The sequence below is a fragment of the Musca autumnalis genome, unplaced genomic scaffold, assembly GCF_047663935.1.
Source record: "Musca autumnalis isolate F117 unplaced genomic scaffold, ASM4766393v1 scaffold_2, whole genome shotgun sequence".
NCBI lineage: Eukaryota > Metazoa > Arthropoda > Insecta > Diptera > Muscidae > Musca > Musca autumnalis.
Window position 1 is genome coordinate 213,478,319 of NW_027411755.1, and position 14,170 is coordinate 213,492,488.

The following is a 14,170-nucleotide window of genomic DNA, read 5'->3' on the forward strand; positions in this document are numbered from 1 at the left end:
AAATGCTTACTTCATGTTGTTTCAGCGGTATTTTGCATCATATCTTTTACAACACGTATTTCAAACACAGTTCACATCAACAGTTTATTCTCGCATTTCGAATTTCACTACATTATTGCCATTTTTATTAAATCGTCGTTGAAAAATGTACTGAAAACAACGGCATTTGACAACAATGACATCTTCTGAAGAGTTATGTATTACATTCCAGGGAATATTTTTCCAAAAGAAAATATTTAGAAAAAATTAACGGTTTTGGGGATACGGTGCGAAATGTATAAAAATTGTGGAATTTTTGCACATATTTTGAAATTTGTGGCAATAAATGTAATTTTTCGAGTTCATTATTTCTCCAAATATTTTATTCTCGACCTTATCTACAAATTTGCTTCAGAGGTCAGAAGAAGATTCGCATTGGTTTCAGAGATATAGCCCCGAATTTCTTTAAAAACTCAATATTTAACCATGTTTAGATGGGGTCATAAAATCCGAGCTGGATCTGACACAACAAAACCCAACTAGGGTTTCTTGTCGTTTGGGTCTGTACTTTCAAAAAATCCTCAGTTCGAATTGTTTGCACAAGATCACATTAAAAATGTTGCACAGTGTATTCAAACATATGTCCGATAATTAGTAGGGGTGCGGCTCCCACGCTGATATGTGACCACATTCATATCGCCGAATCCAAACAGTCCTAACTTTTAAAGAATTTGTTCGTGGATGAAACACTCAGATGTGTTTCCAAGATTTAAAATAAAAAACAAATTTTGTCCCACATATAACAAGACTACTTACTAAGTAATGAGTACAGTGGCACAAAGCGTGTCCGACTACAAATCCTAGGGTTGTGTGTTCAACGCTCACCGTCCGCACGCGAGTTTTATGTTAACAATATAAAAACAGTTGGTGGCGCACATGCCAGCATTTTAACAACCCTTAATCTTCGGATGCGTAGCACAGTGTGTAGTGTGTTCGGCCACAAATCAGAATTTCGGATGGTCAAATCCAACCGAGAGCAAAGTGAAATAAAATCAAAAGTGTGTTGAAATGAAAACAAATTCTAAATGTTCTAAAAATAGAACCAACGTATTTTTTAGCTAATTTTATTAATTTTCTCGTTTAGAGTTAAGCTTGATGATCGGCAATTTTTTCAAGTTGAAAAGGAAAGCCAAGGTCTCGAACCCACACAGTCACCAAATTACGTTACCTGGTTTCGCTGTTAGTTGAGCAGCTCTTCAGACGTATCGACTGCGGAATGGCTTCTCTGTATAAAACACATTTGCATTTGAAAAACGAAAAGTTCTAGGACAGAGAAGCCATTCCACAGTCGATACGTCTGAAGAGCTGCTCAACTAACAGCGAAACCAGGTAACGTAATTTGGTGACTGTGTGGGTTCGAGACCTTGGCTTTCCTTTTCAACTTGCAAAAAATTTCCGATCATCAAGCTTAACTCTAAACGAGAAAATTAATAAAAAATTTCATTTTATTTCTACCAATTTTTGTTAACTAAAAAATAGATTCAGGGTGGACAATTTCCTTTCAGATATTTCTCTCTATAGGTTAGCATATTTTCTTTGATCTTCTGTCTAAAGTTATCTGCGTAGACCTCCGTTCACCTCTAAATAACAATAAATTTCTTCTCAACCAATTTAAACCCATTTTAAGGACTGTGTGGGTTCGAGTCCTTGGCTTTCCTTTTCAACATGCAAAAAATTTCCGATCATCAAGCTTAACTCTAAACGAAAAAATTAATAAAAATTTTCATTTTATTTCTACCAATTTTTGTTAACTAAATAAATAGATTCAAAATTCCACTTATGGACTGGGTAAAAAATGTCCTTCCAGATAATTCTCTCTATAGGTTAACATATCTTCTTTGATCCTCTGTCGAAAATTATCTGCATAGACCTCAGATTACATCTAAATAACAATAAATTTCTTCTCAACCAATTTAAACCCATTTTAAGGTATAAATTGTACAAATACTGGCTATCTTTGTTAACATTTTCAAAAATAGAAATAAATATTTTTTAACATAATTTCACACAATTATGTGAATTTTTTAACTCGTCGGCTGAGTTCACATAAGCTAAATACATATTAACCTTGAATAGCCGTCTCAGTATTTTGGCGTCAGACTTAATAAAAGCCTACCAATAATATGGACTAAAAAATTAAATGGTTTCAATAAAAGACTGTGAAATGTTTTATTTAAATATAGAAAATTCGTTAACATAGCAACAAACTAAACAAATTTGGACAAAGAAAATATTTCAAGGGACAAAAATTGGATATACCTTACATTTTCTCTTGAGTTTGTGAAAGTCTATATGGATTTTCTAATTATAAAAATATACGAAAATTTGCCCCCACCGCCCTAAGATATCGATTACAATTTTTTGTCTAAAATAATCCTTTTTTTTTAGTTCTGCCAAAAATACATACCACGTTCATATGTATGTATGCATAACTTATTAATGTTCTACAAATAATGTGACAAATGTTTAAATGTACACCACAGGAAGGTCGAGAAAAATAATGAATATTTACACATTGTACAAATGTTTAAAAACTATGTTGAAATATGTCAATGTTCAATACAATGTTGAATGCATCCACATGTTCACATAACAGCTTGATTGACATCTGTCCATTTAAACATAAAAATTGAAATACGATCCTTGATTGACTGTCAAACACAAAAAATAAGAAACTATCGTAAAAAATAGACAAACAAATCATTTCTTTACAATTATAAAAAGAATTTTGACAAATTTTAAATATTAAAATAAGGAAAAAGAAAAATGAAGAAACTAAGCCCTAGAACACTTTGCATGTGTTAATAGAAATAGTAAGGGCGTATAGTATGCCCAATTATTAAATCTATTATTATTCACAGCTACACGAAATATTCTAAAATTTACTATTTAATATAAACATGTTTTTCATTGCGGCAAGTGAATATCGCATAGACATGAAAAGTGATACTTTAAACAAAAATTGAAAAAATAAAATCAAAATACATACATACGTACTTGTATATCTAAAAACATACAACATCACGAGGTGAAAAAATAATTTTTAATTTTTTTTTTTCAATTTTTGTTTTGTGATATTTTTTCTAATTATGAAAATTTACACAAGTACAACATTATGAAATTCAAAAGAGTGTAATCTATATTGGGGTGATCGAAAAAAATGAAGCATCAAAACATACTCCCAGTCTGGAATTGTTTAGGGATTGTACTTAATATAATAATAATAATAATAATAATAATAATAATAATAATAATAATAATAATAATAATAATAATAATAATAATAATAATAATAAAATAATAATAAAATTAACAGTAATAATAATAATTTATTACAAATAATAAAAATAATATTTTATTAAAAATAAAAATTATAATAAAAATATTAATAATAATTTTATGAATAATAAAAAATAATAATAAAATTAACAGTAATAATAATAGTAATAATAATAATAATAATAATAATAATAATAATAATAATAATAGTAATAGTAATAATAATAATAAGTTTTATTTTTAATAAACTATTATTATTACTGTTAATTTTATTATTATTATTTTTATTATTATTACTATTATTATTACTGATTATTTTATTATTATTTTTTATTTTTAATAAAATATAATAATAATAATAATAATAATAATAATAATATTTTATTAAAAATAAAAATTATAATTAAAATATTAATAATAATAATTTTATTAATAAAATAAAGATCAAAAAAAAATTAACAGTAATAATAATAGTTTATTAAAAAATTATAATAAAAATATTAATAATAATTATAGTTTATTAAAAATAAAAAATAATAATAAAATAATCAGTAATAATAATAATAAAAATAATAATAATAAAATTAATAATAATAATAGTAGTAATAATAATAATAATTAATAATAATTTTATGAATAATAAAAAATAATAATAAAATTAACAGTAATAATAATAGTAATAATAATAATAATAATAATAATAATAATAGTAATAGTAATAATAATAATAAGTTTTATTTTTAATAAACTATTATTATTATTACTATTATTATTACTGTTAATTTTATTATTATTATTTTTATTATTATTACTATTATTATTACTGATTATTTTATTATTATTTTTTATTTTTAATAAAATATAATAATAATAATAATAATAATAATAATAATATTTTATTAAAAATAAAAATTATAATTAAAATATTAATAATAATAATTTTATTAATAAAATAAAGATCAAAAAAAAATTAACAGTAATAATAATAGTTTATTAAAAAATTATAATAAAAATATTAATAATAATTATAGTTTATTAAAAATAAAAAATAATAATAAAATAATCAGTAATAATAATAATAAAAATAATAATAATAAAATTAATAATAATAATAGTAGTAATAATAATAATAGTTTATTAAAAATAAAACATATAATAAAAATATTAATAATTATATTAATAATAAAAAATAATGGTAATAATAGTAATAATAATAATAATAATAATAATAATAATAATAATAATAATAATAATAATAATAATAATAATAATAATAATAATAATAATAATAACAATAATAATAATAATAATAATAATAATAATAATAATAATAATAATAATAATAATAATAATAATAATAATAATAATAATAATAATAATAATAATAATAATAATAATAATAATAATAATAATAATAATAAAAATAATAATAATAATAATAATAAAAATAATAATAATAATAATAATAATATTTTATTAAAAATAAAAATTATAATTAAAATATTAATAATAATTTTTTAATAATAAAAAAAATAATAATAAAAGTAACAATAATTATTATAACAATAATAATAATAATATTTTATTAAAAATTATAATAAAAATATTAATAATATTTATATTAATAATAAAAAAATAATGGTAATAGTAATAATATTTTATTAAAAATAAAAAATAAGAATAAAATTAACAGTAATAATAATAGTAATAATAATAATAATAATAATAATAATAATAATAATAATAATAATAATAATAATAATAATAATAATAATAATAATAATAATAATAATAATAATAATAATAATAGTAATAATAATAATAATATTAATAATAATAATAATAATAATAATAATAATAATAATAATAATAATAATAATAATAATAATAATAATAATAATAATAATAATAATAATAATAATAATAATAATAATAATAATAATAATAATAATAATAATAATAATAATAATAGTAATAATAATAATAATAATAAAAGTTTATTAAAAATAAAACTTATAATAAAAATATTAATAATAATTATATTAATAATAAAAAATTATAATAAAATTAACAGTAATAATAATAGTAATAAAAATATAAACACCCTATTCAATGTCAATCAGTCAATAGCACGCAAACAAATTCAGCCACACACACACACTCAAACACTCTTTTTAATTCAATTCTAATTATATATGTGCATAATTATCAAATATACACACAATTCACATGGAATTTGTTCGGAAACTGGTGAAAATTTAATGTCATGGCAAAATAAAACAATTTAACAAAGTTTTATTTTAATTTAGATTAAATCAAAAGCGCTATGGACTGTAATGAAAAATACAGACTATAATTAGAAATAATTTTTTCCAATCAAAAAACATTAAAACAAAAATAAAAACAAAAACGGAAATAAAACTACAAAGTGGAAATAAAAAAATCAACTAAATAGCAGCAATATAAAACCAAAAGAGTAAAATTAAAAAAATACAACAACACACATTGTTTCCACACCCGCACACACATAAAATGAAAAATCACAATTTAGTGGATTATTCAATGGCGTCAAGTAAATGCAATACAGCTGGACAATGTTTGGCAGTAAATAATGCAAATTACACTACAACTAACCACAACAATAACAGCAGTAGCACCAACAACAACAGCAGCAACCATGATCATATTAGCATAATCAATTCCAGCAACAACAACAACAATACCAACAAGAACAATTTTAGCAATGGTAAAAGCATTAGTTCAGCCGCCATTGCCTATAACGGAAACGGAAATGTTAACGAAAGCAACCTCCTGCTCAACAATAAAAGCCTAACATCCACAATGGTCTACAGCAGCAGCGGCAACAGCAGTAGCAACAATAATGGAATTTGCAACAACAACAGCATCAACAACAACAATGGAACTGCATTAACATTATCCTCAAATTCTACAAATTCAATAATGGCCACATCATCATCAACAACATCAACCTCTTATTCCGTTTCTTCCTCATTGTCGTCATCTTCGTCTGCAGTATGCCTGCCTGAACAACATACCTCCTCGATAACCACAATAGCAACAAACAAATCAACCAATACATCCAATACCAACTCACCTCCAAGCCTTCAAGGTACAACCACAAATGGCCATCATCATCATTCTCAGCATCGTCAGCAGCACCAACAACAGAGCCATTCTACAAGCCAGCATTCGGCACCACCACCACCTCTACAGAATCATCAACAGCAATTGTATCCATCGATAACACCAACATATTGGCAACCGGCACCAAATCCAGCCCCGTATTTAGTTCCAGGTAATTAGTAACAACAACATTAACTCTTATGAACTGAAGCAAATTATATGGACATCAAGTCCTCCCTCTCGTACAGCGGAGAGTAGGTAAACAAACACAAACACATGGTAGTGGACACAAATACTTGTGTATATGACACCTGAATTAAAACAACCCAGCAAACCAATCGTACCGATATCGTAACGAAATCGGAACAAATTTCGGACCTTACGTCCGATATCTGATCCGAAATCGTAACGATATCTTAACGAAAGTTGTATGAAGTGGTTGACATAAATTCGGAACGAAATGTCGGAGCGAAATCGAATCGATTTCGGTCAGAATTCGCAACGAAATCGGAAGAAAATCCTTGGGAAATTCGGAATTCGATTTTTTTCCTCCGAATTTTCGTACAGATTTCTGAACGATTTCGGAATAATGTCGTATACAAATCTGATGTACCTTCCGAACTTTCGTAAAGATTTCTGAACGATTTTGGAATAATTTCGTATGATTATCGAAGGAAAAAATTTTTCTCTGATGCCTCTTTTTTATTTATAAATTTTCTTTGTTATGTTTTTTATTGGAAGATTATAATTTCATTATAATTTAGATATCTTAATGATTTTCACTGTTGTTATCATTTTGTAATTATAGTAGAACAATGTAAACTTTGTGCACGAATATGTTGAGTCTATCAGCACTAGCTTGATTATTATATGTTGCATTTATATTTAAAATATTTAAAAACTGTATATGCGAATTTTATAACCAACCATTTTGTTTTTCGACAACAAACTAAAATGTTGCTTGTTAGATATATATAAAAGGTGGTTGTTGTGCGAAGGGAAATTTGTTTCCGACATATCGATCCGAATTCGTAACGAAATCGGAAGAAAAACATTAGCAAATTCGAAGGGAAATTTACTTCCGACATTTTCTCCGAAATCGGAACGAAATATGAACGAATTCCCCTACGAAAAATCGTATAGAAATCGATACGAAATCTGAACGATTTTGCTTCCGAAATTGTTTCGATATGTCGGACATCCGACATTTGGTTTGCTGGGAATACAGAGGAACATACATACGTCTGTACACACATGTGTATGTATCTTTGTAGGTACATTTTTGCTTTAAATTAGCAACGGTGTTGTCAATAGCATGTATTATGGTCCTGTGAGTGGCTTGTAGAGAGTAGCAACAAAAACAAAACAAGCTTAATGAGTGAAAATACCTTTTTCACTAAAGCTTTGAATGTTAACTAAGGATATCGGCAAGGGTTGTTGGTTTTGCTTTCGGGAAATTAAAACATGAATTTCATTTGATGTCTGGGTTAGAATATTTTAATGAGAAATTCGATATTTTTGTTTAATTGGATTTTTTTGAGAAAAAGTCATTAATTTTGCCACATTTTGTATCAATTTAAAGCTCAAATAGTTTTGTTTCATTACCAAGCTCTCTCCTTGGACTATATCCAACAAATACAGAAAAATCTGACATGGAAATAAAATTCCAGAAAATGGGAATTGGGATATCCCAGCGTCTTTTTCAAAATCACAAGCATTTCACCAATTATAGTAATGCAATTGGGAACATTTTAAAGCTCAGAATGTCTTCATTGTTGAAACGCATGCAACCAACCAAAAAAATGGGAAAGTGGGATGTGAGGTGAAATTTTCCTCATCCATTGAAGGGCTTTCGTTTTAGAATACGACAAATAAAAGCGGAGATATTCGGAGATATTTTTGTCCACATTCGGACTCTTGAATATTATCCGAGCCATATTAACCACCAAAATTTCGTGACGATCCTATCAAAATTACAACGTGCAGCGTGATTACAAAAAAATTGAAAAACGGATGCATTACCGACAATTGCGATATCTCCGTTATTTGGTCACCTACGCATCATTGTAAAGAAGGGATTTTCTACTTCTATAGTCAGGCTTTGCTTTTTAAAAGTCCCCAACCAAAGCTGTGATATCCGTCATTGTAATGAAAATCGCAAAGATGAAAAGTTGGGTTTTACTTGAGACTATCGTGATATATTCGTTGTTTGACCACCTACGACAACCTACTTTACATCGTTAGAAAGGTGTTATTTTCTACTTTCATTGTCAGGTTTTGCTTTTGGTATATCACTTACTTTTTGTCCCAATAAGGTTTTTGCCCGGTTTTTGACGTAGGGGATGAGAGATACCAAGGAACGGTCCTGACCGGCTTTAACATGGCAAAGTCGAGGATTTATCTTGGTCCCTCTCTCATCTTAAGTGAACCCTGACCTCCCCGCGGTGTCACCTGGGGAGCTGTCTTTAACACCCGTTAAAGGTAGTGAGCTAACATGTGCCGCACGTTCACCCATAAGAACGTTAAAAACTTGGGTTTGAGCGCCAGGTTATTAACCCTCCCCTAGAAAAAGCAGCCTACAATGAAAAACAAAAGAAAAGAAAAATAAGTAAGTAAGATTTTTGCCCATTCCGATCCCTAAATATTATCCGACTATAAAAAAAAAAAAACAAAAAGGCTTCTTCCCCTCCGTGACACCCATCAACACCCAAAATTTGGTGACAATCCAAATAAAATTGTGACCTGTAGCGCTATAACAAAGTTTAGGTGGACAGACGGAGCGACGGCCACACATAGCCAGAACGACTCAGACCTATAAATACCTATAAATCTTTTATAATCATCTATGAGATGATATATTGGTCTCCTATGAGAAGACCTATCTATATATCTTCTATGAAAAGACCTATAGATCACCTACACAGAAAAAATATTTCAAGAATTTGTACCTCACATACTATTTTTTCACTATTTTTTTCAAAAATATGTAAGATTTCCATGAGATGCAAAATCACTTTCCTATTTTTCCCTATATTCCACTATTTGCTCTCATATATCCTCTCTTGTTTGGTAAATGCTCTCAACTTTGTTCTCGTTTTCTTTTGAATGGTCTCGTCGTCTCACCATCGTATTGACAATGTATCAACAAACCACAACACAACCCCCACCATCGTCTCACCATCACATGGAGACTATCAACAAGCCACACCACAACGACATACCTAAACTACCACTGTATGTCGCAACAATTTTAGCTGTGTTCCTTTACTTACCTGAGGTTACCATTTTACCCTTTTTAACCTGGAAAGCGTTCCTTAACCCCAAAAAGTGGTAAAACTGGCAGCAATTTTTAAGAGAGTGAGAGAGAGCACATATGCCTTTCTCTTCTACCACAGGCTACCCGACACATTTCTGCAGGTAAAAAATGGTAGAACTGATTATTCGACATTTGTTTGACGATTATCTCACAATGAAGAACAAAATGAACGAAAAACAGAAGAAAAAGGCAAACGCTGACAAAACAAAATTAAAAACTGTGAAATAAAAGAAAAAAATTGATTTGTATGTTTCTTCTTGACATTGCTACCAGAGCTACCATTTTTTCGTTCCTTTACTTTTCTGGTAAAAATGTTCATGAGAAAGCAATTTGACTGTTTTCTCTTTTACCACTTTTACCATTAAAAAGTAAAGAAACAAAGCTTTTGTTGTTAGTTAACTGACAAACCAAACTACTACAGTGCGCTTGTTTCCGAAAAAAACAAAGTGTTTGGCTGTATAGTTCGCAACTAAAAATTTTTAATTTCTTTAATATAAAGGCAACATCTAATATTTCACCCTAGTGCTGATAGACTCAACCTGTACATATGTACATATGGTTCGTATTGTTCTGCTATGTTCACAAGACGAAACAACTACAGGGAAAATCAATTTGAAGAAGCAGTAAATTACAATAATACAAAATAAAAGCATTAATTAATAAAAAGCAGCAAAATTTGTTTGTGGTTTGGTTGGAGGTGTGTGGTTGGGTTGTTAGTCAATAATAACAAAAACAACAACTCGCCAAAAATGTTTTTTTTCAATCTCTCAGAAAAAAAACAGTATTTTTTTTTTGCTTTATGAAAGGCGTTCATAAAATGCAGAAATTTGAAATGAAATTTGGTCTGAACACCTTCTGTGAGAGGATCTTCCGGATTTCTATGGAAGAAGATTTATAGGTCTTCTTTGAGATGATCCATTGGTCTCCTATGATGAGACCTATTGGTCTCTATGAGAAGACCTCTAATTCTTTTATTATTGAAAAACTTGCAAAATTATTATATCTGTTGGAAACAGTTTGGTGTCGATTCAGCCATGTGTGTCTTGCTAATTTTGCAGTACTTAGCACTTCCCAATTTTGAGGTTTTACAAGCTTTTCGCACAACCATTGAATTAAATAATCTGTAATTATACCCTATACCATACCGTGGTAAGGTGTATTATGCCTTTGGGCATTTGCATGTAACATGCAACAGGAAACGAGATAGACCCATGGTTACTTTTGATTTATATATTGTAACCTCGGCTGATTTGAGGTATTCAATGCACCAAACACGCTATATACATGTATTTATGTACATTAGGACGACCCAAAAAATCTTTTTCCTACAGAATCCAACAAAAAATTGTGAAAATCTTTTCGAAATTTTCCATTATTTTCTATTGATCAAAGAACAGTTATACATTTCAGAGAAGAAGAAGTTAGAATATAAGTTTCATAAAGGAATTTAAAAATTAATTCATATATGAATTTGTCAGTAGCAATTCGGAGAAATTTTACCCGACTACGATATTCGGTTAAGACATTTCCTATACAAGAGTATACTAATTATTTAAATTGGAAAAATATTAAATCATTAGAAATGATATTCGCCCTAACAGTCAACATTTCAAAAAATAAAAAACAGGCTACGCCCCGATGGAATTTGAACCCACGTCCTTGAAAACATATGAAAAAATGTTATCACGCAGCGCAAAAAAAGCGTTTGGTATGAAGAAATACAATTCAACGGCCAAATATCCGTGAATGTATAAAAACACATTTGCATTTGAAAAACGAAAAGTTTTAGGACAGATAAGCCAGTCCACAGTCGATATGTCTGAAGAGCTGCACAACTAAGAGCGAAACCGGTCACATAATTTGGTGGCTGTGTGGGTTCGAGTCCTTGGCTTTCCTTTTTCACTTGCAAAAAATTTCGATAATCAAGCTTAACTCTAAATATTTAAAAAATAGCGCGATTTTTCCAAAGATATTCTGATTGGTGTTTTTCGGATTGATAAAATTAAATACAATTTTTAGAAAAACTTCGTATTTTCTAAAATTGTGAAAATATTTTTGTAAAAATTCGCGCGATTTGTCAAAAATATTTCGCAATTTGTAATTTTTTTTGAAAAACTGTGAAAACGTTTTTTTTGTTAAACCGCGCGGTTTGTTCAAAAATGTGTTTGCCTGCGGCGCTTTTCATTTTTGTAAAATTATTTGCAATTTTTTTGAAAAGCTTTTGATTTTAAAAATATTTGCAGATTTTTACAAGAACTTTGTTTTTTCCAAATTTTTTTAATATATATTCAATTCAAACAGACATAGAAAAAATGGAGTTAAAATTCCTGGTCCAGAACCTGCAAGAAGCTACTATTTTTTACCACGATAACAAATTTTCCTTTATGATATCGAAAAAATAGTAAAAATAAGTATATTTTTGCAGTACTGGAACATACTCAAAACTATAAAAAAGTATAGCCATCAATCCGTTAGTTATTACAAACTATTGTATGAACATCTTTAAAAATCCTTTTTGCAAATACAGCTCAAATTTAATTCTTCATTTACACCCCAAATTTAAGTGAATAAATAAATGCATTTTTGTCCCAATTAAATTTTGGGGCATAAATGTAATATTTTTTGGTTCCAAATTTCCTAGTTTGGGATCTTTCTGTATTGAGGCCACTTTTCAAAATGAAAAAAAAACACCCCAAAAATTGGGGTCCATTTTCATTTCCGTTTGGCCCCTTATTTCTGTACGCCTTTTCATCGATTGGACCATAAATGCAGCATTTTGAGAATTTTCCTGAAAATGCACCTTTGGCTTCAAATATATTACTATGAAAACCAAGATCGGGTTAAAATTAACGGATCGCCATAGAATGTCATATATAAGGTTTTTCGAACAAATGGAAAAAAATGGAAATTCTTTAAAAAATGTTTTTTGTGGGTCGCCCTAATCTACATAGCTCATATGCATACGCTATGTATTTGTCCAATTTGGAAGAAATTCGGAATATGTGACGGAATTCGGCCCTGATATAAATGTTGCAAATTGATGATTTAAATGATTTAAATAAAGCTCCTTTATATGTATTGTCGGTCGAGTTTAGATATTTGACGCACCAAACTGCACACAGAGCAGAGATCAGTTAATAAAAAGTCCGAAATAGAGCACGACAATACGTAAAAATCTCCTGTTGTATTTACCTTGCCTTATTCCAGGTATGGGTTTGCGGGAGAGGAGATTTTAGCAAAAGGAACTAGAAAGATCGATCCGTTCCAGAAACTATATTGCCCAACTCTAGTTCACAGTATGAGAGAAGGGTGTACCTGTTTTGAAAAGGTTTTAAAATGCAAACGCCATATTAGAAAAGCACCGAATATTTGCAGCTTTGCCTGCTAAAAATTCTTCGAAATATGTTTAGCAACAATGAACAACGGCAAAAAATTTCACAAAAATATTGCTTGTGATGCTGATGCTATTTGATATTGTTGCTATAATAAAAAAGCATCGTACACGCATACTCATATTTTGCAGCACGCATGATCAACGCATATCAGAAAAGAGAATAAGCAACAAAGCTTCAACGGCTTAGCCAAGTTTTCAGCAAACAATTGTTTTTGAGATCAGGGTTACCAGTGTAATGCATGAAAAATCACGATATAATTAATTCCACTTTTTCGTTCAAAGGACATGTGAATTTTTGGTGAAGCCGTTCAAAATATATTTTTTATTTTTACTGCGTTGACAACCCTAATCACTAAAAACGCCCTCGGTTGCTAATTCGCTGCGACGAATGGTCAGCCGACTGCTAAATACGTAGCGTGGTTGTCGATTATGCCTTACGAAAAAAAGATTAGGCGTAGAAAACGAAATAAGCAAAAATGTACCAAAAAAAATTTGCGTTCGGTGTGTGTGTCAATAGTGTGTAGCAGTTGAAGTGTACAGCTAATGCTAATGTTTTTAGATGCTGGCTTTTAAACCCTGGTTTTGAATGTTTATCATCATAGTCTTATCTACTAACAACTGAGTAGACATACATGTATAAGTTTTTAAGAGGGGAAAATATTTATTTTCGTCTCCACTCCAATGATCAGAATTTCCCCTTTAAAACGTTGATAGCAATTGTTTTATCAAAAAATAAATTTTTTAATACAAATAAATGATTCTCCTCTTTGTGTGTCTCAAAAAAGTTCCTAAACCCCCAAAGAGGAACAGACACTTTGGTATTTTACTCTTGGAATTACCGTAAATCTTTCAGAATCCATTTGAGTAATAAATTATAATTTTTAAAAACAAATATTTTGAATTAAATAATCTAAATTTGAATTTTTTATTTATTTTCAGGTAAGAAAAAAACTCACTTGATATTTCTAAATACAACTTCTGTAAGTAGCCCGAAATTA

The 14,170-nt window shown here is 28.7% G+C and overlaps 1 protein-coding gene across 41 annotated transcripts in view; it reads left to right on the plus strand.

Moving 5' to 3' along the window:
- LOC141395239 (CUGBP Elav-like family member 1-B) overlaps positions 1 to 14,170 on the plus strand; it is a 569,810-nt gene that overhangs the window by 396,597 nt on the left and 159,043 nt on the right. For 24 of the 41 annotated variants that reach the window (XM_073970846.1, XM_073970860.1, XM_073970859.1 and 21 more), the window contains one exon: positions 5,628 to 6,634. The exons of 14 other annotated variants lie outside the window; for them this stretch is intronic. In XM_073970846.1, coding sequence (XP_073826947.1) covers positions 5,851 to 6,634 — 784 coding nt within the window. In that variant the 5' untranslated portion in view covers positions 5,628 to 5,850. Of the gene's footprint in view, positions 1 to 2,900; positions 3,068 to 5,611; positions 6,635 to 14,170 lie in introns of those variants that run through there. 3 more of the 41 variants (XM_073970862.1, XM_073970840.1, XM_073970847.1) reach the window with 2 other exon arrangements.